At 36.3% G+C, this 24,854-nt stretch overlaps 1 protein-coding gene across 14 annotated transcripts in view; it reads right to left on the bottom strand.

The window, feature by feature from the left end:
- The window catches only part of SOX6 (SRY-box transcription factor 6), a 521,576-nt gene that overhangs the window by 51,796 nt on the left and 444,926 nt on the right, over positions 1-24,854 (bottom strand). For all 14 annotated transcript variants that reach the window (XM_060767625.2, XM_060767634.2, XM_067462638.1 and 11 more), the window contains 2 exons: positions 21,548-21,728; positions 15,380-15,567 (listed from right to left, as the gene is read on the bottom strand). In XM_060767625.2, coding sequence (XP_060623608.2) covers positions 15,380-15,567; positions 21,548-21,728 — 369 coding nt within the window. The remainder of the gene's footprint in view (positions 1-15,379; positions 15,568-21,547; positions 21,729-24,854) is intronic.

Below are 24,854 nucleotides of genomic sequence, written 5' to 3'. Positions count from 1 at the left end.
TAAACTCTTGTGTTTTATGTTTTCTACTTCTTTAAATAGTTAAAGTTGTAGCTATTTCACCTCATTGAAAATGAATTTCTCTGATCACTAATGATTTTTTTATGGAAGTGGCTTCCTTTCACTCATTTATGGCAATCTCTATTTATATCACGAGTCTGGAAATATAATCCTGATGTGCAGTAGCACTTGCCTTAATCCAAGACCAGGAAAAGAGCTTTGGATCCTGGAGCTAACTCGGTTGGAGGTATGAAATTGGTAACTGGTTCTGAGTTTCATTTATGAAAGTAAACACTGATACATTTATATCAGTTTCCTTAAAGAAATATTATCAATAAGCTGGTAGAGTTTGCTAGTTACATTTGTTTTGAAATATTATTGTTTGTTATTTATAATTAAAATTTAAATAAAGAATGGGTATTGTCACGAGCTTTCATGGCTGGAATCACTAGGTTGAGCTCACATCCTCTGAGGATGCCTGCCATAGATGCAGGCAAAATGTCAGGAGAGACTGCATCTGGACATGGCCATACAGCCTGAAAAACTTACAACAACCCAAATAATGGGTAACTTGTGGCCCTCTAGATGTTGTTGGACTTTAATGCATAGCAGCACAACATGACCTATATTTCCCATTCTGGATGGGAAATATAGGTCAGAACCTTCTTGAAGGTCACAGATTGTCCACCCTGATATAAATAAAAATAAATTTGTTTATACATAAAACAAACTGTTATTTGAAGTACAAGTGTATGATTTAGCATTAATATAAATCCATATCTGTTCAGCTTATAGCCTATATGTTTGGCACTGTATGGTCGATTGCATGCTAAATGTTTTTATTAGAAATTTATGTTTTAAAATGTTTTATTATTCCTTTCTTGTCTTATTACAAATACAGCAAACAGATAGACATGGGGATGTTTGAAATGATCTGATTTGAATTCTAGGCTGTGTGGCGTGCATGAAATGCATTTGCAGGGGTGTCATGTTTTTATTCATAAAAAGTAGTGTTTGGAAGTCATTTGGTAAAGACATGCTTTGGACTTTACAATTAGTGTGCTTGCTCCAGCCTGTACAATGTCTTGCACTAACTTTCTTTAAAGTAAGAATGCTCAGGGTGGAAGTCCCACTGAGAGATAGAGCAGGATACAAATAATGTTGCTGTTGCTGCTACTGCTGATGCTGCCACTGTTATTAAAAAGGCTGACTTCTAACAAAATGATGAGTACTCAATATCTGTCTTCCCCTTGCATTCCCCCATTCTATTCTGAAATGGCCCCAGCCCTTGTCAGCAAATGTTTATGGGATAAGATGAACAAAGAAGAATAAATAGAAATCATTGCCTCTCTCCTTCCATGAACAGGGTGTTTTTTTGTGACTGGAACCCTACTTCTTTATATAAAACTTGATATTTAGCAATGCCAACGTGATATGTTTGCAATAGAAAATAAGAAGGGGCAAGAATATTAAAATGAGAGAATTTAATCAAGACTGAAGTTAAAGTTGGGAGAATATTCAATAGAAGTCTTTCTGAAAGTCATATGTAGGGTGTCTATGTCTTTCTGAAAGTCATATGTAGGGTTGTATACCTCCAAGCATTATAGTCACAATTCTGAACTACTGGCACACTTGTAGTTACTGTCTCAAAAAACAGACCTCTTCCAGTTAGATTATTTTCACTAAGATTATTGCTCGCAACAAAGCCTCCCCCCTCCTTAAATAGAACACTTTATGTCTTATGTTCATCTGGTTTTAATATGGTTTTAACCAATTGCAAGGTTATTTATAAGTTTGCAGCTCCCCAGTAGTTAGAGTTACGAAGCATTCAGTCTTAAGCATATCCAGTTGTGTGGTAACCCAACTACTGCCTTCATGTGGTTTCGATCGTTTTATTTATCCACAAAAGCATGATCCATAGCAATATACGAACACTTTGGGATTAACCCTTTGTTTTCAATTAGTTCTTTCATATATTTCAGCAAAAACCTCACACAGATTTATTCTCATCTAGTACAAGATTTTGGAGGCTTCTGTTTTGATTAGTGAGGTTCCCCCTAGTCTTGAGAATGATGGCTATATGCCAGATCAGACCCATACTAAGTCCCAGGAAAGGGAAATGATTGTTCTGTAACATAATAAAATATAAACTTATGCAGTCCAAACAGAATTTAATATGTTTCTGCTCAAATATAAAGAAGAGTGCCTAAACACATAAAAAGTGCAAGCTTAGATGTGTGAAAATTCTATGGACACAAAGGTGAAGAAGAAGAAGAAGAAGAAGAAGAAGAAGAAGAAGAAATTATTTTTGACCAATCCTATCTTCCTGAGGGGCTCGGGGTGGCTTCCAACAAAAGTGGCAGACAACAATGCCATAATAAACAGGAGACAAATAAAATCAAAAACAGCAAATAAAACAACCTCGATATAAACTTATAATAACTAACCGAATATTAAAAGACTCAAATAAACATATTGTATCACATCACACACACAATAAAATCTAAACAGCTAAAATACATTAAAAGTATAGAATGGTTTAAGGCAACCAACAGCTCTGAGGTAGGTATCCAGTATTTAAACGAGGATATGTATTAAGATGTACTAATCCTCCTCCTCTCCATAGGCTAAAGTGCATAAGTTTTTAGTAGCTTTTTAAAGGAGAGGAGGGAGTGGCCATTTTAGTCCTTTAGGGAGGGAGTTCCAGGGATGAGGAGTGATCACAGAGAAGGCCCCCTCTCTCATCCTCACCAACCATGCTTGAGACGGGGGTAGGACAGACAGCAGGGCCGACTCTGCAGACTGCAACACCTATACTGGTTTGTATATGGATATGCAGTTTTTCAAATAGTCTGGGTTTGAGCCATTTAGGACTTTATAGGTAATATTATTTATTATTTTAGAGATTTATATCCCACCTTTCTCACCCCTAAAGGGGGACTCAGAGTGGTTTACAATTGGCAGTCATTAGATGCCACAAAAACAATAGCAACAAAATCATAATTAAAACATTGATTAAACAATAATAACCAACACTTTGCATTTAACCCGTAAGCAGTTCATTACTGATCACAGGCACAGGTTTATGGGCAGGATGGTATCCTTGGCTTTAGTGGAATAGAGTATCTCCCTTTTCTTTTCCTAATTGCTTCCTTTTTATTCTTTTTTACCATCAGCCATTCATAAATCTAGTGATTTATTTCACTTGGTGGCCTCTGGGTCAATCCCAATGCCAGAAGATTAGATTTAATAGGCAGATGACCAAGCAGGATAAACGTTGTATTTATGTAATGCACAAAGATCAGCAAATATGTCACTTTAGGGAAGACCTTTGCATTAAATGCCACACTTGTCTTCCTTCCTTCTTTGAATTAGGAATGGATGACACATCCCCAAAAGGTGCAGGAAATTACTAGTAAGGCTTTACTTCACTTGACTTCTATCTAAGTTGTTTTATTGTTCTTTAAAAAAATATCTGTAGTATGATCTTGTCTTCAATCCAGTTTGCAAGGCATGGATGGCAAACAAATAGTATGATTTCCCACCTGGCCATTTTTATCTTCTAGTCGAAGACTGGTGCCATGCAGAACAACCCACTGAATGCTTTAAAAAGATGGGATTTATCTACCTTCCTTGGGAAGTGAGTTTCACAGTCTAGATACTTTCTGAAAAAGCCCACCAACCTAACATCATGAGGTAATGACCTCTTTCTGGAAGGCCCTCTTTCTGAAAGGTTCATATGAGGAAAAATTGTATTTCCAATATGTTGGCCCCAAGTCCTTTACAGCTTAGTAGATTTGACTAATAAATATAACAAAATGAAAATGGGGAATCTGTTCATTATACACAGACTTAGGAAGCACATGTTGAATTCTTCAATTCAAAAACGCAAGAAACATATTTCAGAAGCTTTCTTCTAGTTCAAGGAATATAGGGAAAGGGTGTTTACACATTTTTAAAAAAATTGCGTTTCTGGATTTTTTGTGAAATTTTTGCCTGGGATTTTTAAAAAACAAACCAATAATAATATAATAATAATAAACCTTTATTTGAACCCCCCTACCATCTCCTGAAGGACTCGGTGCGGCTTACAAGAGGCCGAGCCCAAATACAACAATAAAACAGCAGCAGCAACAACAACACAATAACTCAAAAAAACAAAGCAATAACAATTAACAACACCCAATGATGCAATTAAAAACAATGGCTGGGCCAATTGTAACAATTAAAGTTAAAAAGTGCTGGGCATGACGGGGGGGAGGGGGTGTTTGGAGTGGGATGGGGATACAGATATCCTAAATCTCTGATAAAGTGCATTGGGACATAGTGCTAGGAGTTTCCTTATTTTGGAAAGGCACACTGGAACACTGGCTTGTATTGTCCTTTGCATAACCTGAATCCAAGGCACATAGGGCTTTATAGGTCAAAACCAGCACTTTGAATTGTATCAAAATGTATTGGGAACCAATACAGCCTTATGTGAACATTTAGGAGCTGAATGGTCATGATTTCCTAAAGATAATGAAGTTGGAGAATAAAGAGATGTGCTGATGACACCAGCTGCATTTCTCGCAGTTGGCGAGAAGAGTAGGAATTGCTTAGGCGTCTCTTTGCTCACTTCAGTAGTATTTCCTAGCTACCTGTTTCAAACATATCTTTCAGCTGAACATTACTTTCGTTATATGCAGGAACCCTTGTAAGGCTGAAAGAGAAGCCTCTAAACAGACAGGATGGATGACAATAGAACAATGATACCAACATCATTATGCCATGTTTCCTTCTTGTTATCTACATCACTGCTGTGTTTTCCTGTGATTAATTCTGCCTCAAGTAAAATGTGCTGTTTACTGCTGGTGTCAGAAAGGAGCCATTATTGTATGCAAAGTTATATCAAGCGTTGTATAAAGGAATATATGTGACAAACACACACACCCCTATCCACCCATTTATCATAAATGAAAATAATAAATAAAATTAGTAATGTGTAGTTTTCTTCCATCTTCCAGCCACCACCTCTTCTTGACAATGAAAATAACCCACAAAATGTCTCAGAGTTAGCCCAATGACATAACTCAAGTGTTTATGGATTTCTGTTTTTGAGGGCTTGCATAATGAGGTAATTTGAAAGCTTACAGGCAGCCAACATGGTACTCCAGCCCATGCTTGCCCTTTCTTCACCCAGTTGCTTTCCAATTGACTCCAGCTCTCAAAGGGAATATGTGAGTGCCAAGTATGAGGGGATAAAAAAAAACCCCTGTGACTTCTTTTTGACTTCTTATGAGATTGGTTTCCAGCTCAATCCAGTGGAAGGAGAAGCCCGTGAATAGTAATAATCACATTTCAAAGTAAGCACCCTGAAATTCCATTGATACTAAAGATGTATTAAAGTTGATTTCTGACCTCCAGAACTGAACTACATATGAATATTCTGTCTCCAATTTTCTATCACATAAAGGCTTTCAGTTGTCACAAAAATGTCTGGATATCTCTAAGCCAAATCAAACTTTTTTGTGCATCACTATTTAGCAGATACCTGGTTCTGATTGACCCTCATCGATATAATCATTCAACCATGTACTTCTTAGATGCTCTTTGTTTCCGGGCTCAAATCAGCCTTTGATATGATCGTGTTGTAATTTTCTTTCCTCACTACTGCAAGTAGGGTGATCTTTTTTTCTTTTTCTTTTTGCTTGAAGCAACACAAATATTTGAACAAAATATACAGTTCTCTTTACTGCTGGATATCAGAAGAGACACAGAAGAAGTCAGAGTTCTCACCTTTCCATAAGATACTTCATTCTGCATTTCTACATGATCAAACTCTGATTGCATCACATACATTTGGAGCAATGCTACACTGTATGTGAATGGTATTGTAAAGTTAGCTATTCAAAAGAAAATTTAATTCCTGATCAGGCCACAAAAAATGTATCCTATTGTTATTCTAAACATCTGATTGTGTGTGTAAACATAACAATTACATGCATGTGAAAGAGGCAAACTTTTTCCCCCTGAACTGCACATGCATACAAAAAAAGAACAGAAAACATGCATGTCACATTACAAAAGGAAACAAGAAAGTTATGTATACCCTACCAGGGTGAGAAGAGCAGGATATAAATGTGGCAAATAAATAAATAGTAGGCCTGTGTGATCAATGAAAAAAAATCAATACTCATTACTACATTGGGGGGCGGGAGTATTTCTAAAGTGTTTCTAAAATATTGTTAGGGGTTCGTATTGTAACTATAATGATATAACTATTTTTTTTCATTAAGTAATTGTGGAAATGAGGAAACTTCTGGGGCTCCTTTCTCCCTCATTTTTAGAGCCATCAGGATGAAACATGCTACAATGGTAGAACACATTTACCATCGTTAACCCCCCCCCCCCAAGTTACAGAACATTTTCCTCATCCACTGATTTTTGGGAATTTTAAAAAGTTTTTATGAACAATGATTTTTTAAATAAAAAAATTACAAGAGCTATCACCTTGAATTTCTATTTTCAATGATACAACATAATGAGGGCATCACTCCCCCCCCCCCCCATTTTCAAAAAAAGATTTGCATATCCACTGATTTTTAAGGAAATTTTAACCAACATAAACTTAACTGTACTATGCCATTGAAGACCCCAGGGACCATGCAGTCCAACCCTCTTCTGCCAGGCAGGAAAAACAAGTCAACTTACCCCCAACAAAATCTCATCCAGCCTTTGAAATAATAACAATAACAGGAAACCTACTAAGTAAACATTGGCATTACTGTCTTTCAACTTTGCCTACCTCACAGGGTTGATTCAATTCCCAACAATCCCCTTTTATCTCAAAATTCCTTAAGAGAATAAACACAGATTTTCCCCCACCAAAACGTTCAGGGAGGAGGAGGTGGCGGCACAAGGCGGTAAGCAGAATTCTGGAAAATGTAGGGCAAGGGAAGGTGAGGACCCCTGTGGTAGAGAATTCACAAAGTCCCACTCTAAACTACATTTCCCAGAATGCTGTTCAATTCCCATTTTAAAGTCTCAATGCCAGTGTGGTCTCTGCCTGTCTCTCTCTGGGCCAACCATGTGCTGGAGGGGCTTCTTCTTTGCTCACCTATCCAGCCAGGCATCCTTCCTTTCCTCCAGCCCGTCCTGGGCCCCCCTCACCACCCTTTGGGGAAAGATCAAGGCTTCTTTCTCCACTGCAGTCTCACCATACTCCTTAGGTCCCTTTGAGGGTACCAAACCCAGCCCTTTGGGGGGGAAAATAGCACCTGCAACTGAGACCTGGAGCCATTTACAAAACTTAACTCTTTCAAAAGTCATAGGTCTGTGTTCTGAAATGTAAGTTTTTTTGCATCAGTGCTACCAGCATTTCTTAATATCACCTCCTATGTACAAATCTATGAAAAGGACACAACAAGCAAGTTGCAAAGTTTTCCACAGCCCTACTGTGTACATAGCTGCTTAACAATGCATTTTCCTTCTTATTGCACATTAACATTAATTCTATATCTAATTTAAATATAAGCATCCAGCAACACCTATATGAACTAAAAAAGCTTATAAGTGTCCACTATGCTTTTCATATCTAACAAAAAAGTGGACGGTATGACATCACTGCATGTTTCAAAATATCCAAAGGTTTGTTAATGGGGATGGAGAAAAATTAAAGGCATAAGCATTTGACAGAATTATAATGTTATTTTTATATATATTTATATATATTATACCAAAAATACACTACTGGTTTACAGTTGCCATCATAATTTGCTTACAAAATTAAATATTGTAAAGAAGCCACCAGTTTATAACAATTTTGTAAAGATGCCACCACTTTGTAAGGGTTTATTAAAATTGATAACATAGCTAATAGCTAGTAATATTGAATTGGTCTTTCTTCAAGATGTAACGTGACTTAACTAGGAATGGATTTGTAACAGAGACCGGACTTTATAAGAAACTGTAACAAGTTTATTGAAATGTAGCAGAAGCTTGATGGTTTCAATGTTTCTTGACTCTTAGAGGCACATATCTTCAGAGGTTACATTTATAACATTTCTTAAAACAACTCTGGAAAGGACTCTTCCTTCCACTAAACAGATTTCAAAATTATTTTTCTTCAAACTGTGTTTCTTTCCTTAATAGATTACTTCAGATACAAGCTTATTCTTTCTTTGTGATATTTCTGTTGCAATAAAGATTCTCACGGGCTTTCTCTCACCCCTTCTACTCATACACTAACTACTAATATAAATAAGTCAACTCGACTTATCTGAACTACCTAGGCTAAAAGCCAAAACCTTCCTGATTGTCACTACAGTAGAATCAGCCTTTCCCTGTAGTTTTTAGACTACAGACTACCTTTCTGGTTCTCACTACTACAGAACCAGCCACTCCTGCAGTTCACAGACTACAGACTGACCGTTTTAAAATGGCTGCCCTGCCAAGGGGCAGTTGGCTCTGCCCCTTTTCCATAGCAACCCAGCTCAACGTGAGCTGAGCTGGCTACCATCCCCCCCCCAGTTATGCAAATTTAAATACTTACCCTTTCAAACGCCTATAATTGTACATAACTGCAGGTTAAAATTCACACTTATGAATTGCATCTTGAAATTCTGATGTTTAGAACTGAAATTATTGCCAATAGAATTATAAAGTCAAGTGCAAAAGAATAAATCCATGCAATTTAACAAATTATCTCAGGCCCCATCTACACTGCCATATAATCCAGTTTCTTAATGCAGATTAACTGCATTGAACTGGATTATATGGCAGTGTAGACTCATATAATCCAGTTCAAAGCAGTTAATTTGTTTTCTGAAACAGGATTATATGGCAGCGTAGATGGGTGGGGCATCAGTGAAACAGTAAAGAGAATGAGGTTAGGCATGAAAACTTCACCAAAATCTGGATTATTAAACTCCACTCTTTATGGGTCCATTTGGAAAAAGCTTCCATTTGTCAAAGATGTAGAGACCAGACTTTTTGTCTATTGTGTGCAGGTCAGATTCTGTCACTTTGATCTCATGTCAGCTCCATTTGATTTATGTTTGCTTCCAGTCTCTATGTAAAATACTGATTCCAATCTATAAAAGTCCTAAACTGCTGAGGACCAAATTAAATTAAGGACGGTTTACTCCCATGCAGATTTGTTTGAGAATTAAAAACATAGCAGCAGTGTGGCTTTCAGTGGACCTGACCCAGCCAGAGTCAAAAAAATCAGAAACCACACTGGATGAATATCATATAGATCAGAATGTTACTATTGCTTTTAACAGGTGAATCACTGAAGCATGTTTCAATGCAATAACACTATGTTACTTTTGTTCCTGGGTTATAAACATAATTTCCTAATGGGTTTTATTTAAAAAAAACTTGGGAAAAGATTATGAAATGGCAATAACTTTGTTTTTGTGGGACATCCTGCAGTACTTTCAAACTAGGAACAGAAAATACTTCAAATTTTGTTACACAGTGTAATTTTTAGATATAATAAATGAAATAAACCTGTCCATTATTTCACATCTATGAAATATTTGACCTTACCATGAAGAGATTTGCACATCTAGGTGCACTATTGGCCTACAAATATGACACAGCAATGTAAAGTCTATATTTTCTGCTACCCATTTTAAATATGCCTTGCAAATGTGTCTCATCGTGCATTTTAACTGCTGCTTTAAAGCCATTTTCATGTTATTGCTGTGATTTGCTTATACAGTATTTTTTCTTAAAATCTTCTGAGCCATCCTGATAATTTGTTTATATGAATGGATGGGAAATAACGAGCAGTGACACAAAATTCATTACAAATTTTCTACTACAAACAGACAACAGAAAACAAATATGCATATGTATTTTAAAACAACTTGCTAAGAATACCATTGTTAAAGTAAAATTTTGCAGACCCAAGGAAAAGCTAGCTGTGACGTTGAAACATCACTACAGATGACTACATAAATAATTTGTCTATTAAAGAAGTCCCTAACTATGCTGCACTGTTGTAAAGTTTATCTTCTCCAAAGGAGTTGTTATGGTCTATAAAGTCAAATCCATTTGACCACTAGACTATAACAACTCTAAAGATAATTTTCTTTCTTTTTTTTAAAGTGTTTTCAAATATCAAAACTACATTTTACATGTGAAGCACTATGAATGGAGAAAGAATATCTGAAGAAGAGAGATAAAATATGCACAAATGTTCTCCTCATTGATGAGAAAGAGTTTCTTGGCAAATCTATTGAAAAAATGGTCAAAAGCCTCGTAACATAAGGTTTTTCACATGTAAGTCATCAGGGGCTTGCTGCAGGCCATTTCCAGAATTAGTTTTGTAAGCCTGTGAAAAAATAATTTGTATAAACCCTTCACCTCAATTTTTGTGCACAGAAAAATGTTTGCTTTTTAAAGAAATTGTTATGTTGTTGCGCAAAAGGGATTTTTTTTCATATATACAGCGTGTTTCAAAATGAGGACCCAATTGCATATTACACTGTTTTGAAATTTGGTCCTTCATTTTGATAAAGACTCAAACACAAAAATAAAAGCTAAAAATAAGAAAAAAACCTTTTGACCTGAGAGGATTTCCCCCAAAAAATTATTTGTTCTTTCATGTGAGTACCAAGTTTGCAAGCATTTATATTCTTAGTTTAGAATCTCTTCCCCATGTATGAGTCTAACTAATTTCTTCTCTGTGGCTCTTCTCCAGGTTCCACTATTGGAAGCAGGGCAGATACATACTAGAAAGATGGCCTTTTCAGGCATCACAACAGACTCTCAACAGTCATATACCTGGTCCCATAATTGCTCACTGTCCTCAAAGTGCCCTTCCAGACAGGACACCAAATGCGGACCCTGTCGGACTTTTACCTGAGGCATCCAAACAACACCTCGGGTAAAAACAAATTAATTCAGGACAAAGCAGGAAAACCTTGCTTTATCCTGAATTAATTGTTGTTGTTGTTGTTGTTGTTGTTCATTCATTCAGTCATTTCCGACTTCATGGACCAGCCCACACCAGAGCTCTCTGTCAGTTGTCACCACCCCCAGCACCTTCAAGGTCAATCTGGTCACTTCAAGGATACCATCCATGCATCTTGCCCTTGGTCGGTCCCTCTTCCTTCCATTTTCCCCAGCATAATTGTTTTATCTAAGTTTTCCTTTCTTCTCATGATGTGGCCAAAGTACTTCATCTTGGCCTCTACTATTCTTCCCGCCAATGAGCAGTCAGACTTTATTTCTTGAAGTATGGACTGGTTGGATCTTCTCACTGTCCGAGGCACTCTCAGCACTTTCCTCCAACACCACAGTTCAAAAGCATTAATTAATTAGATACCCCATTAAACCTGAGCCTTCCTGGAAGGCCCAAGTCTAATGGAGTATGAGCTCTATGGGGACTGACTACCGGGTACTCCCGGTAGCCAGTCCCCCACACCCGTCTCACATCTTTTGGGCTTCTGGAGCCCAAAGATGCAAGATGGCACCCCCTTTCCCCACAAAAAAGCCTTAAAAGAAAATAAAAACCACCTGGTTGCCATGCCTCCTCTCTGGCAGCCCTCCTGATATGTAGAAATGCCATACCTCCGGGTGCATCATTTCTACATGACAGAAGGGCTGCCAGAGAGGAGACATGGCAGTCCAGTATGTTTTATTTTCTTTTAAGGCTTTTGGGTGGGGAGTTGGGATTGCCTCATTCCAGCACAGTAGTTACCACTCTGGAATGGAGACAACCCCCAGGAAAGCCCGCTTCTTTTGGGTGCCTGGAGGGACTTAAACCTGCTTTGGAACAGGTTTCTTAAGCCTACTCCAAAGCAGGTTTCAACCCTGTGTGGAAGTGCGCAAAGAAGCCAAGAAAATTCTTTTACAGAAGAGTTTATTGTTGCTGCTACTTAGATAACATTTTTATAATTTATTTTAAATTGCTTTATTGTGCCCTTATCAATTATTATGTTGCATTGCTTTTAGAAAATGAGAGCAATAGAATAAAATACTAGAAATAAATGCAATTATTAATACTTAATAATGAACCACTTATTTTTGGTTGCCACATTCTAGTGCATTACACTTCAGTGCAGACTGAAGAACAGATTAAAATATACAAGATAGAAATTTAAATTGTAGTTTGCAAGCTGACTTTAAATGATGCTTCTGAATATCTTCCATGACAACCACAATAGGCACACCTAAAGTTGAGACAGCCAGTCAGAGTTCTGAGAGACTGTACAGTGGATGCAGAGAACAGAATGTTTTTGAAACAGAGATTTGACGCTAAAAGGGGGCAGACAGAGTTTTTGACTTCAGCAAAACAGTCTGAGGAGGACATTGATCAGAAATTGAGCTATATAGATATGGCATTAGATAGAAACAAAGGAAAGCTACATATTAATGGAAATGATAGCAGAAATTATCAGTACTTAATAAAGTACTGATAATTGTGTCTTAAACCTTGATTTAAACCTATCTTTGACCATTTGTCAAACCTGAAGTGGAGTCAGTAAAGAATCCACACATTGATGTAACCACAAGTTTACAATTGAATGGTTATCGTAGTAATGGTGTTAACTGTGTATAGTGTTAGGTTGTGAATTGTTTTTATTCTGTAGTTTTGAATCTTGCTGTTCTTGTTTGTTGTACACCGCTGTGAGTCGCCCCCGGGCTGAGAACAGCGGTATATAAGTAAAGTAAAGTAAATAAATAAATAAATACACCCCAAGGCCCAGCAACCCAATGCAGTAGTGGGAATATTTGGTGGAACAAGGCCAGAACGGCAGGTTTCCAAAGGTTGGAGATGTGGAGGCAGTGCCTTATACAATTTTTTACAGAATCCTGGAAGTTGGCAAAACAAATCTTTTTTATTTAAGTATAAATACAGAAAATATATTAGCCCAGCCACTGCACAGAACTGAGATCTCATATGATCACATTTTGACATGAATCTTAATTTAGCTGGAACATGTAGGTCAGCAAGGGCTTGCTGCAGGCCATTTCCAGAAATAGTTTTGTAAGAAAGCTCTTAATTTCTTTACAAAATATGCTCAAAGACTGATATCAAGAGCATTAAGACACAATTGCCAACATTTCTCTCCTTCTCTGCAAACATACAGTGCAAATGTAGGGAAAGTTAAGTTCTACAGCATTTCACTGTACAGGGCCTCTTACATTGCCTATTATTCTTGAAAACTTGAACACACATATGTCTATAGAATACAAGGCAATTAGTAAGGAACCACTGGAATTAAAATGATAGTGATCTTCCATGTCATTGATAGTTTTGCTTAAACCACACAATTACAAATTTCAGGGCACAGCCATCCAAAGATTATTGATCTTTCTTCTTCTCAGTCTCTTATTACATTCCATGCTCATTAAAGTATTACAAACATTCACATAATATTATCCACAATTATCTCTTTTTTAATTTAGAAAACCACTCATTTTTTTACAGAAATCACTATAAAATAGGAATATCTGGTAAAAAAAAATCTTTGTTATAATTAAAGAAAATAAGAAAAGGTTTAAAATGTTACAATGAGTTTAGAGACAGCAAACAGGTATTGCTGTTTAGGTAGTATCAAAATTAGTCCATGTTATCCTCAAAACCTTGCCAATGTAAGTACCGTTATTCACAATAATATGGGTGCATATATAGCTCTGGAAACCAGGGATATTAACTTCCCAGTTTCAACTCATGTTTCAAAAAGTTTACAAAGCAAGCAATAAACATCTCAACTCTAACTGGGGGGATCTACCATCTAAAATCTGGACTTGTAGAGATCATGTTGACCTTACTCACAAGGTTGGTCTTAAGAAGAGTTATGATATCAAACCTTCAGTTCTTTCACTTTCATGTTACAAAGAATTCTTTCACACTAGTATTCTGTATTAAATGAGTTTTAAAATGGTATCATTTAAGCTGAACCTTGGGCAAATAAATATTTATTAGATTATGAATTTGTTTTGCAAACCACTGTTAATTCTCTAGAGGCAGGGGCTAAGCAAATCCCTTTTATAGGCAGAGACCTCATTCCCCTTGTTGTTCTGAGAAATGCAATAAGGTAACATATAAAATGCAAATGAAAAGACATTTCATTCTGTTTACAGTGTTATTTTACCTTTGTGTATACGACTATAGGCAATGAACCTCAAACCCCTACCCTTGTCCCAAAGGAAATGGTTCAAAGACAGCTTCCAGTGCCACAGATTCTCAGCTTGCTGACAAATGTTATTTGTAGTAGGAGAAAAAGATGATACAAACAAAATATAAAAATCTATATGCTTTCATTGTGTGTAGAATGGAGCAGAGGTGCCCAGTTTGATCTCTCCAAGCATGCTATAACTTTGTCAACTCATCCACTTAAGCTTGATTTTATTCACTTGTGCTTTCCTTTCAAGACCTAAACATACTGACTACTTTCCAGTGAACTGGATCACATAAGCATGAAAGAGATAGCATAGGTCCATTATGGTTCATCCATTCATTTCTTTTTCAGCCACTCCATCTTCCCATTTTTTTACACTTTGTTAGAGACTGGAAATTTTCCATGAAGAATCTTTCCATAGAGACAGCCACATGAAATCGATAACAACTACTTGGCACAATTGGAAGAATTGTTTATGTTAATATATAATTGAATATTAACGTGACAACTAGGGGAAAATGCGCTGCTCAGCTCTCACAAATCTCTTCCAGGAAATCATGGTTGTAAAGCATGCTGCATCTGAAACTATTTCCTTCATAGATCTGCAGTCATATGTGTGTTTTGCAGACAATATCCTGGCATCTTTACTGCCCTTCAATATATTCTTATCACTTTTTATCCTTTCAAAAATTCTATGAGATAAGCAGAAAGGAATTGCTTTTCCTACAACCAGCTAGTAATCTTCATGCTTTCACTAGGTTTTGTAGTAAACCCTTATCAATTTTACTATACTAATTATTATTCCCAGACATCCTGCCTTTGGGCTATCCAAGGGCATTATGTTGGCCAGCGTAGAAAACAGAATGCTGGTCTAGAAAAGACCTTTGGTTTGATCCAACAGGCTTCTTCTTACATAGTTTTGGTTCACTAACACAATGATCTGGTCACAGTCCTGTCTAAACCAAGTGCGCTGCATTACTATATACTGTAACAGAATATTTTTCTAGTTCCGAGAGCCTAAACCTCATTTTTCCTTTGAGAATTTCATGCTGCCTAATGCAGATTAAATTCACCTTTTCTGAAAGTACATATCACAGTAAAATATTTTTTTCAACATTAGGTCAAGAGGCCAGGAATTTTTTTTCAGTATTAAGGATAGTTTAATATTATTTTTGTCAACATTAAAGATGGTTTAAAAGTGTGTAGCAAAATTGCCCCCCACACCCTACAGCAGAAATCGTAGAAGAGGAACTCATTACCTTTTCAGTCCTACAGTTGTTCAGACCCATGTTATTCATGGAGGGAAGTTTTCCATCAATACCATGTGGTTGGTGCTGTTGCTGCTCTCTCTGGATTTGTTCTCTCATCTTTCGAGCTTCCTGAATGGCTTTCATTACTGTGTCCTGGTCCCCAAATAGGGCAGGTGAGTTAAGACTGGAAAGGATGTCTAGAAACAACAAAAATAAAAACATTATTAAAATTGTTATTAATATATTTTTTAAAAAATACCTTTACTTGCAAAATATATTTTACACATATACAAACAAACAATTCACACAATAAAAAAACAGCAACAACCTATACTATAAGCTTTTCATGGAGCCTGGACATCCATAATGAAGTATGGGCAGCAATCCAGATTTTTTTTTTTTTTTGGTCCAGGACCAGTCTACTGAGCTAGGAAATAGTCCCTTAAAGGGAAATAGTCTTCTTATTCAGCATAGAATAGCTGGTTATAATATGAATGGCTTATTCAAACTATTCCATGCCATATCTGAAATCATTTTCTGTCCTATCCCAGTGACTCAAAAAGGCTGCCAAAAGCTTACAATTTATTTATGTATAAGTATAAAAAGCCATATGTTTGTTTATTTTCTGCATTTAATAGCTTCTTTTTAAGACTCAGTCTCTTCATGCCAACTTCCCATGTAAAGGATACACTTCTATATCAGTAGAACACATTAATAAAATATTACTTAGTTTTAAAACCGTCTTTAAAATGAAACAATAACAAAAGGAGCATATATATTAGAAAAGCCTTTTAATTAAAGTTAAAGTAGAAAAGGCATTTAATTAAAGTAATAAAAAAACTCTTTAAAAGCTTGTCCAGCATTGGAGTGATAGGAAAAAATATTATTAGATATCTTTGTTGATGTGTGCCTTCAAGTCCTTTTTTGACTTAAGTTAACCCTAAGGCAAACATATCATGGGGTTTTCTTGGCATAATTTGTTCAGAGGAAGGGTTTGTTTTCCTCTGCGACTGAAATAATGTGACTTGGTCAAAGTCACACAGTGGGATTCCATGGATGAGGAGGGATTCAACCCTTGGTCTCTGGTGTAGTAGCCCAATGCTCAAACCACAACACTGAAATGGCTCTTTTTAGATTTGTATATCCCCCTTTCCATGGCATAAATTCAAGGTTTTTAAAAAGGTAAAAGCAGAAACAAGGAAGAAGAGCTGGCTCAAAGGATGAACAATAGCTCTTTGCCAAGGTGAGAATACTGAGAATTGTGGAAGTAGCAAGAGGGAAAAGGAATATAGCAGCAACTTTAAGGGTACTACACTAACCATTCAACGCAGTTTCAAGAAAGTGGTTTCACTGTGCATAGAAAATTCTGGAACCAGTTTGAGGCCTGGATGGTGATTACAAAAAATTAAGCACTGATATGAATTAATGGCTTTCTTTAGCTTGCTTTTGTGAGAAGTTTGTTGTCTGGCTCCTTCAGTTTGAAACTAGCTTTGAACTGAATGAAATGATTAGTGTAAATGGGACTAAGACTAACTGGCTTTTATTTTAACATGAGCTTTCAGATACAGCATTCAATGATATCCAAGCTTCAATATATAAAGTTTTCACATGTTGCCACTTCTAATGTTCTTGTGTCCATTTATCTTCTTGCATAGAGACTGTCCTGTTTTTCTTTGATGTAGAACATAGGGGACATTGCTGTATATATCATGTTGGAGGAAGAACAAATAAATGTACCTCTGATGTAGTGATGTTATCAGCATAACATTGCTCCCAGAGCATAAGTGGGGATACTGTTGGCATATGGGTTTGTAGCAGGGGTAGATTTCAGGTTTGTGGATATACATTATTGTTGTTCATTAACATATAGCTTCCACTCATCTTCTTTATTTCAGCAGCATAATTTGGAAGGGTATGTCAATTGTGCATTTTGTTGTGACTATAGATAAATAAATGCCACTAGATTAAGTTATCCTGTAATCCACCATGCCATTCAGCTATGCTTTCTGCTTCCCCCCATAGTTCTAATTAGATTACCATTAAGTGAGCCAGAGAGAATGCTAGTGTGATATAGTGGTTTTAGCATTTGACTGCGACTCTATAGATCAGGGTTTGAATCCTCACTCAGCCACAGAAACCCACTCTGTGACCCTGGGCAAGTCACATACTCTAAACCACAAAGGCAGATCCCCTCTGAACAAATATTGCCAAAAAAAAGCCCACAATAGTTTTCCTTCAGGTTACCATAGGCTGGAAACAATGGGAAGGCACACAACAACAACAACATGAGATGTTTTCTTTTTTTTTAAAATAATTTTTTTATTGGTTTGTGGTGCATACAGAAAACAAAACCAACACCAAAGGAAAACCGAAATAAGTAAAAAGTAAAAAAGAAAGAGAGAAAAAAACAGGAAAAAAGAAAAAAAGAAATACAAAAGAGTATGCCGGTTAGCAGAATGGTATACAGTCAGCGCTCATTAAACATATAAAAAATCAACTTTGACTGTACAGTTATAATACATTAACATTTATTGTCCCTCTAACCCCACACCCGTGAACCCAACCCCTGTGACCTCCGACACCACTCCGTATGGATCACATAACTAACCCATAACTACCCATGTATCTTCTTTCACTGAATCCCCTTTATGGCAATCCTCAAATCTACTTTTGTCTTCTTTTCAAGATATCCAATTGCCAACCACCATTTTTCAACAAATTCTTCATTATTTCCACCTCTGCTGCTATTTGTCAGTTTGGCCATTTGGATATAGTCTACTAATTTATCTCTCCAATCCTTAATATTTAACTCTTTTTCCCCCTTCCACGATTTAGCTATTATTAGTCTCGCAGCAACAAAACAATACTGACAAATTTCTTCATCTCCTGTGCTAATACGCCTCCTAAATATTCCTAATAAGCACATTTCTGGGTTTTTCTTGATTCTTTTGCTGATCATTTCATTTGTTTCTTTCATCACTTTTTTCCCAGAATTCTTTAACTATGTTACAGGTCCACCATACGTGGAAAAAAGATCCCTTCACCTTCTTGCATCTCCAGCAAGCCCCTTGTCCTGTTTTCTCTATTTTAGCTAGTACCTCTGGGGTTATATAGGTTCTGTAAAACATTTTAAACATATTTTCTCTAATTGAGCTGGCCACTGAGAATCTAAAGCCCTTATTCCAAAGACATTCCTACTCTTCCAGATCGATATTTCTGCCAACATCTTGGCCCCACGTGATCATAACGGATTTTATTTGGTTGTCTACTAAGTTATATTCTAAAATGTATTTGTAAAGTCTGGATATTAGGCCTTTGTTGCCCTTCTCAAAAATACTTTCTAACTCCGATTTATTAGAGGCAAATCCTAATTCTGCATCCTTCCTAAATCTGTCGTGTAGTTGGAAAAAACTGAACCAATCTTTTAACCCAGATTCTTCTCTGCTTTTAAGTATCCATTGTCCTTTCTCATTGACCAAATAATCCTTGTATGTGCCGGAGTCAGCATGTGTGGCCGGTCTCTGGACTGCTTCCAATGGGCACAGCCATGGGGGGGGGGGGTTGGCTCCATACCCTTCTTATATCTTTTCCATGTTGCTAAAAGGCTGGCTCTTATTACATGCCCGTTGAATTCTTTGTTCACCCTGTCCTTATAATCCCAAAGATAGGCATGCCATCCGTATCTTAAATTATGGCCCTCTAACTTAAGCAACTCCTTATTGTCCATTTTAATCCATTCCTTTAGCCAGCTGAAATTTGCGGCTTCATAGTAGTACCTGAGATCTGGCAATGCCAGGCCCCCTCTGTTTTTCCCATCAATAAGATTCCTGTAGGCAATTCTCGCTTTTTTCCCTTTCCAAATGAATTTGACCAGATCTCGTTTCCATATTCCGAACACCTTTACTCCCTTAATAATTGGTAGGTTTTGAAACAAAAACAGCATTTTGGGCAATACTATCATTTTTATCACTGCTATCCTCCCTAACCAGGTGAGTTGAAGTCTTTGCCAATTTTCCAAATCTCTTTTTATCTCCTTCCAGGTTTTGTCGTAATTATATTGGTAACGTTTACTATTTTTGTTACTTAGCCATAGTCCAAGATATTTTACTTTGGGGACTGCCTTACAATTAGTTATATTCTCCAATTTAACAATATCACTTTTAGATAGGTTCTTAGTTAGAAATACAGATTTCTCCTTGTTAATTTTAAAGCCTGACACAACACTAAATTCATTAATAATTTCCAATAAGGCATGTATGCTTCTTAAAGGTTCCCTTAAAAAACAGACCAGATCATCTGCATATGCCTTCCCTTTAAATTCATACCCTTTTACTTTAATTCCTTTAATTTCATTAACTTCTCTAATTCTATTATTCAAAATTTCTAATATCCAAATGAACAGTAAGGGCGACAAGGGACAGCCTTGTCTTGTCCCTTTTTGAATTTCTATATAATTTGACATTTGATTATTTATTTTTAATTTGGCTTTTTGCCTTGAATAAATAGCTCCTATTGCCTTTCTGAAATTTTGACCTACTCCGAAATGGTCCAATACTTTAAACATATAATCCCACCGCACATTATCAAATGCTTTCTCAGCATCTAAAAACAGTAACGCGATCTCTCTACTTGGATCATGTTCGGCATATTCTAGTATATCTAACACTGTTCTCACATTTTGGCTCATATGCCTACCTGGGAGGAAGCCTGCTTGATCCCCGTGTACTATTTTGGTTAAGATTTTTTTCAACCTGTTCGCTAGAATTTCTGCGAATAACTTATAATCGTTATTGACCAATGAAATTGGTCTATAATTCTTTACTTGCTCAATATCTCTGTCTATTTTAGGTAAAAGAACGATGGTAGCTTCCTCCCAGGACTCAGGCATCTCTCCTTTTTGGAGCACTTGATTCATTGTAGAAAGCAATAGCGGGCCTAATTCTTCTTTATACACCTTATAAAACAGGGCAGAGAAACCATCTGGGCCTGGGGCTTTATTTAATTTAGCTTTATCTATAGCTGTGCTTAATTCCTCCCATGTAATTTGTCTATCCAAATCTGATTTCATATCTTCTGTGAGCTTGGAGACATTCATATCAGCTAGGTATTGGTCTATTTTTTTAGTATCTATTGGGTTATTTTTGTAGAGGTTTCTGTAATAGTCTTCAAAAACTTTTTGAATTCTTCTTATGTTTGTAATTGTCTCTCCTTTGTGCCTTATCTTGGCTATTATTGGTCTCTCCCTGTGATCTTTCACTTGCCATGCCAAGAGCCTGCCCGGTTTATTAGCATTTTCAAAAAAAATATGTCTATTATACATAATTTTCTTTTCTAATTCATTTGATAAGAATAATTCATATTGCTGCTGAACTTTGGCTAACTCTTGTTTTGCTTTTTTCTTATCCCCCTTAGACATCTCTAATTCTTTTTCTTTCTCTCTAATTTTGGTAAGCATCTCTAATTGCATATTGTTTCTTTTTTTACACCAAATAGCATGTTGTTGAATTAGTAAACCTCTTACCACCACTTTTCCTGCATCCCAAGCTGTCTTTTCCACTATGTCCTCGTTACTATTCTCTTTAATGTAATTTTGTATTCCTGACCTGATATTGTCCTTAATTTTTTCATCTTTCAGTATATAATCATTTAGTCTCCAGGGCTTCCTTTCCCAAATCCCCCCTTTTAGTTGTAACAACATCGGGTTATGGTCTGCAAACACTCTGGGAAGGAATTCCACCTTTTCAGTTTTAACTACCAATTCTTTAGTAGCAAAAATGTAATCTATTCTGGATGATGACCCATGTCTATGAGAGTAGTATGAATATTCCCTTCTGTCTAACTTTTGTATCCTCCATAGGTCATATAAATCCCATGAGATGTTTTCTGAGGGTGTGGGATGTTACATTTATAAGGAAATGAACATTAGCTCAAGAAAATACTTTTCAACACACCCTTTGAAATCAGTATTCCCATGAATAAACCTTTCTGTGTTAGGACTGGACAAAAGAGAAATCACAATCAGCCAATGAACTACTGACTAATTGTGGGTTAACTACTGAAAATCTTCTGGTTTGCAAATGTATGGCTGTTTTCTTTTGTGAAATAAAGCAGACTACACGACATTTGTATCAGCCTAATGGTACTCTAATTCAACCACATTTCTCTCTTTCTGCTTACCTAGTGAGGATCCTCTTCCTAGACTTCCACCAAGAGGGCTAGGGATTCCACTTTTATTTCCCATATTCACGGGGCTGGTTTTACTTGTTGGAAAAAGGCTCTGGATTGGTGATGTTGGGGATTTAACAGGTTCTGCTGTCTTGGGTCGGGCAGAGAGATTCAGTGGCTGTGCAGCATCATCCTGAAAAAATATAATGTAGATAATTATCAGAAGAAAACAAATGGAACATATTATCACTTAGGAAGCCACAGCTAGTTTACACCTCCCAGACAATACTCTATTTTCCAAGAATAATAACAAAAGAAGCTAATTATCTGGCTCCTTGAAGGTTCAATGAAAGGAAAACATCATTAGTTCATCTGCTCTATGCCTCTATTTACATTAACTATGTGGCTGGGTCTTTCTTTTTGACAAATTAAAACTGAATTAGCTCACATTATTGCTTAATTTTATAATTTGTTTTCTGGGATCTAAATTAACCCAGGGCTCATACAAAGAAATACTTTTAACAGTTCCAAGAAACTCTGTGATTTTGCTCTGTTGAGTTTATATCAAAAGTTTTTTTACAGCATATGTGATTTGTGTATCTATACATTTGAGCACACAGTTGTGTGAGTCATGGGTTCGAAGCCAGTCCGGTTGGAATGAGCTTCTGACCAATTTGTGTAGCTTGTTGTCAACCTTTGCAATCCAAAAAACAGTTGCATCTGTCAAGTAGGAAATTTAGGTACCACTTATGTGGGGAGGCTAATTTAACTAATTTATGAGGCAAGCATGCAGGGAATGCTATTTATGTTGTAGTGTATTCTCTGCAAAGTACACAAGTCTTTTAAAAAAATAAAATAGATTTTTTTTGCAAACAAAACAACATTTTACATAAACAAATAATACTCCAGTGGAGAAAATGTCATTTTATGTGCATAAAATGCTGTTGATGGGGACATATTCCATACAAAATGTATGAGGTTTTACATAGAAAACAGTATTTTTTCTATACAGAAAAGCACATTTCCTACAAAGAAAAAAACTTTTTATGTACAAAAAAGTGCATTTTTGCAGTTCAAGACTTTTTGAACTGTCAAGATTTTCATCTGGCCTGGATTTCTTAGCCTTTGAAGAAAATGTTTTTCAAACATTTTAGGAATATTTGAGAACATTCTTTCAATCTTTTGTAAGGATAATTAATAACTTTATTTGTATTTTTCATTGTTGCAGCCATGTTTTGTCCAGGAATGTCTGGCTGACAATTATTCTGGAACATACTGCATTTTTATCCAAAGTATTTGCCAGAGATGAAGGTCCACTCAATCTAAATTAATAAGGGGGATTTTGTACTCTGTCAAATAGCACAAGCCATCAGTGCATATGCTAGTGAGCATAAACCAGCTTCATAGTTTTATTATTGCACTCAAGTGTCACACCTACAGAGACCAATATATCATAAATAGGAGTTAAACAATGTAGTTCTATTGACCTGGCTCCCTTGTTTGAATGATTTTGGACAATAAACTGGGTCTCAAGAACTCAGGTCACTTCCCTTTCACTAGGATTCATCAGAGATCCACTATGTAAAGATTCTGCATATCATTGTCGCACTGTGCTTGGGAACAGTGACCACTTGTTATGAACTGTTCAATAGTGAAACATGTTGCCTCAGAGTGCCATGGAGACTCCTCTGGAAGATTTTAAACAGAAGCTGGATAGCCATCTTTTTGGGGTGTTTTGAGTGTGCATTTCTGCATGGCATTGAGTTGGATTAAATACCCTTGTGGCCTTTATCATTCTATGACTGCTACTGTGGAGAGCTGGTAACACGTGCCCATACATGGGAAATGAACTCTAATGTATGAATTTACATGTTATGCTTCACTGAACCTGGATCTATTTATTAGTTATAAAAATCAGCTAGGCTCCTAATAATCTGTATTGTAGCAGTGACCAAACGAACAATATTTGAAAGCAGTAATTGGGTAAATATTGTAGCTGGTTTACAAAATGTCACCAGAAAGAGAAGGTGGGCTGTATTCCTATCTTAACATTCAACAGCCTCAATATACTGCGTAAACACACCAATATTTCTACAGTTTGGGTTTAAACACCCATTATTATAGATTATTATCATGGATCATGCAACCGAGCACATTATAAGTGGAACTGGATATATGATTACTGTGGAATATTATAAAGGGGAAGCTACACTTTTGAAATAGATTTTATGAAATTTTAAAAAATCTGTAATGTGTTAGTTTCAAAGATATGGCATTGCATGTACATTTAGACAAAATAAAGCATGGATTGGTAGGCAGAGATTTTGAGGGAGTGAATTTGATACGCACATAAGCAAATGCGTGGTCATATAATTAAGAGAGACAGTGCTTCACTTTGTGGTGTATTATGAGTCAGTGAAACAAGAAAGACTGAGCTGGAGAATTCACATAGGGAAAGCGTGTATGCATCTAACCTTAAGAAACATCTAACTTCTGTGAAAGGAAGAATCTAAGAAACTTGCTCTTTTGATCTCATGCTTCTCTTCATGACACAACCTTGCCCTCTTCATTGCAGCACTTCTACCCTGTGCTACACTTCTTAGCAATCAGTCAGGTGCAGCATTTTTTGGAATAGCAGGATACAGATTTTCTGTAATTAAAATGAAAAGAGCCTAGTAACATGGCTCCCTCATTTAAAATATGCCCAAAGCTGAGATATGCTGGATATAAGGGTGCATCATCCATATTTTAACAGACAGCACTGAACACTTCAAAGCTTAGAAATATATGAAAGAATACAATAATACACTCCATTATCTTACCCCTGACATTCTTCTTGCTATCAAGTTGAGATTCTACATGGTATAGCTTGTCATATATAATGTATTATTAGGCTCATGCAACAAATAAGTAACTATTTATAATACTATACACTCTCTATAGTTGATATTATTTCTAGGCCACTACTATATAGACATTGCCTCCTCCAGTGTTTCTATTTTTGTTTTGAGTCATAGAAAATAAAGTGACTTAATCCATAAAAAAAGGGAAAATGGAAGCTCTTATGGACTTTGTGGACACATTCTTAAGTCTAATGTTTGAACTGAAGGAAATTGAGCTCCTTATTGAAGAGACTGAGGGTGCTATATTGTTGTAGACAGAATCATTTTAATAGTTTTTAAAAACTGTTTATAGAATTTTATCTTTTTAAGTGTAGTTGTACAGTACATCATTTGATTTGATTTTAATCCTATTTTAATATTCAATTTCTGTATGTTTTTAGCTGTATTATGTTTTGAAATTGTAAACTGCCCCGAGT

Source organism: Anolis sagrei, chromosome 1 (assembly GCF_037176765.1).
Source record: "Anolis sagrei isolate rAnoSag1 chromosome 1, rAnoSag1.mat, whole genome shotgun sequence".
Classification (NCBI taxonomy): domain Eukaryota; kingdom Metazoa; phylum Chordata; class Lepidosauria; order Squamata; family Dactyloidae; genus Anolis; species Anolis sagrei.
Note: the sequence above shows the minus strand (reverse complement) of the source record. Positions and strands in the feature narration are given on the sequence as shown.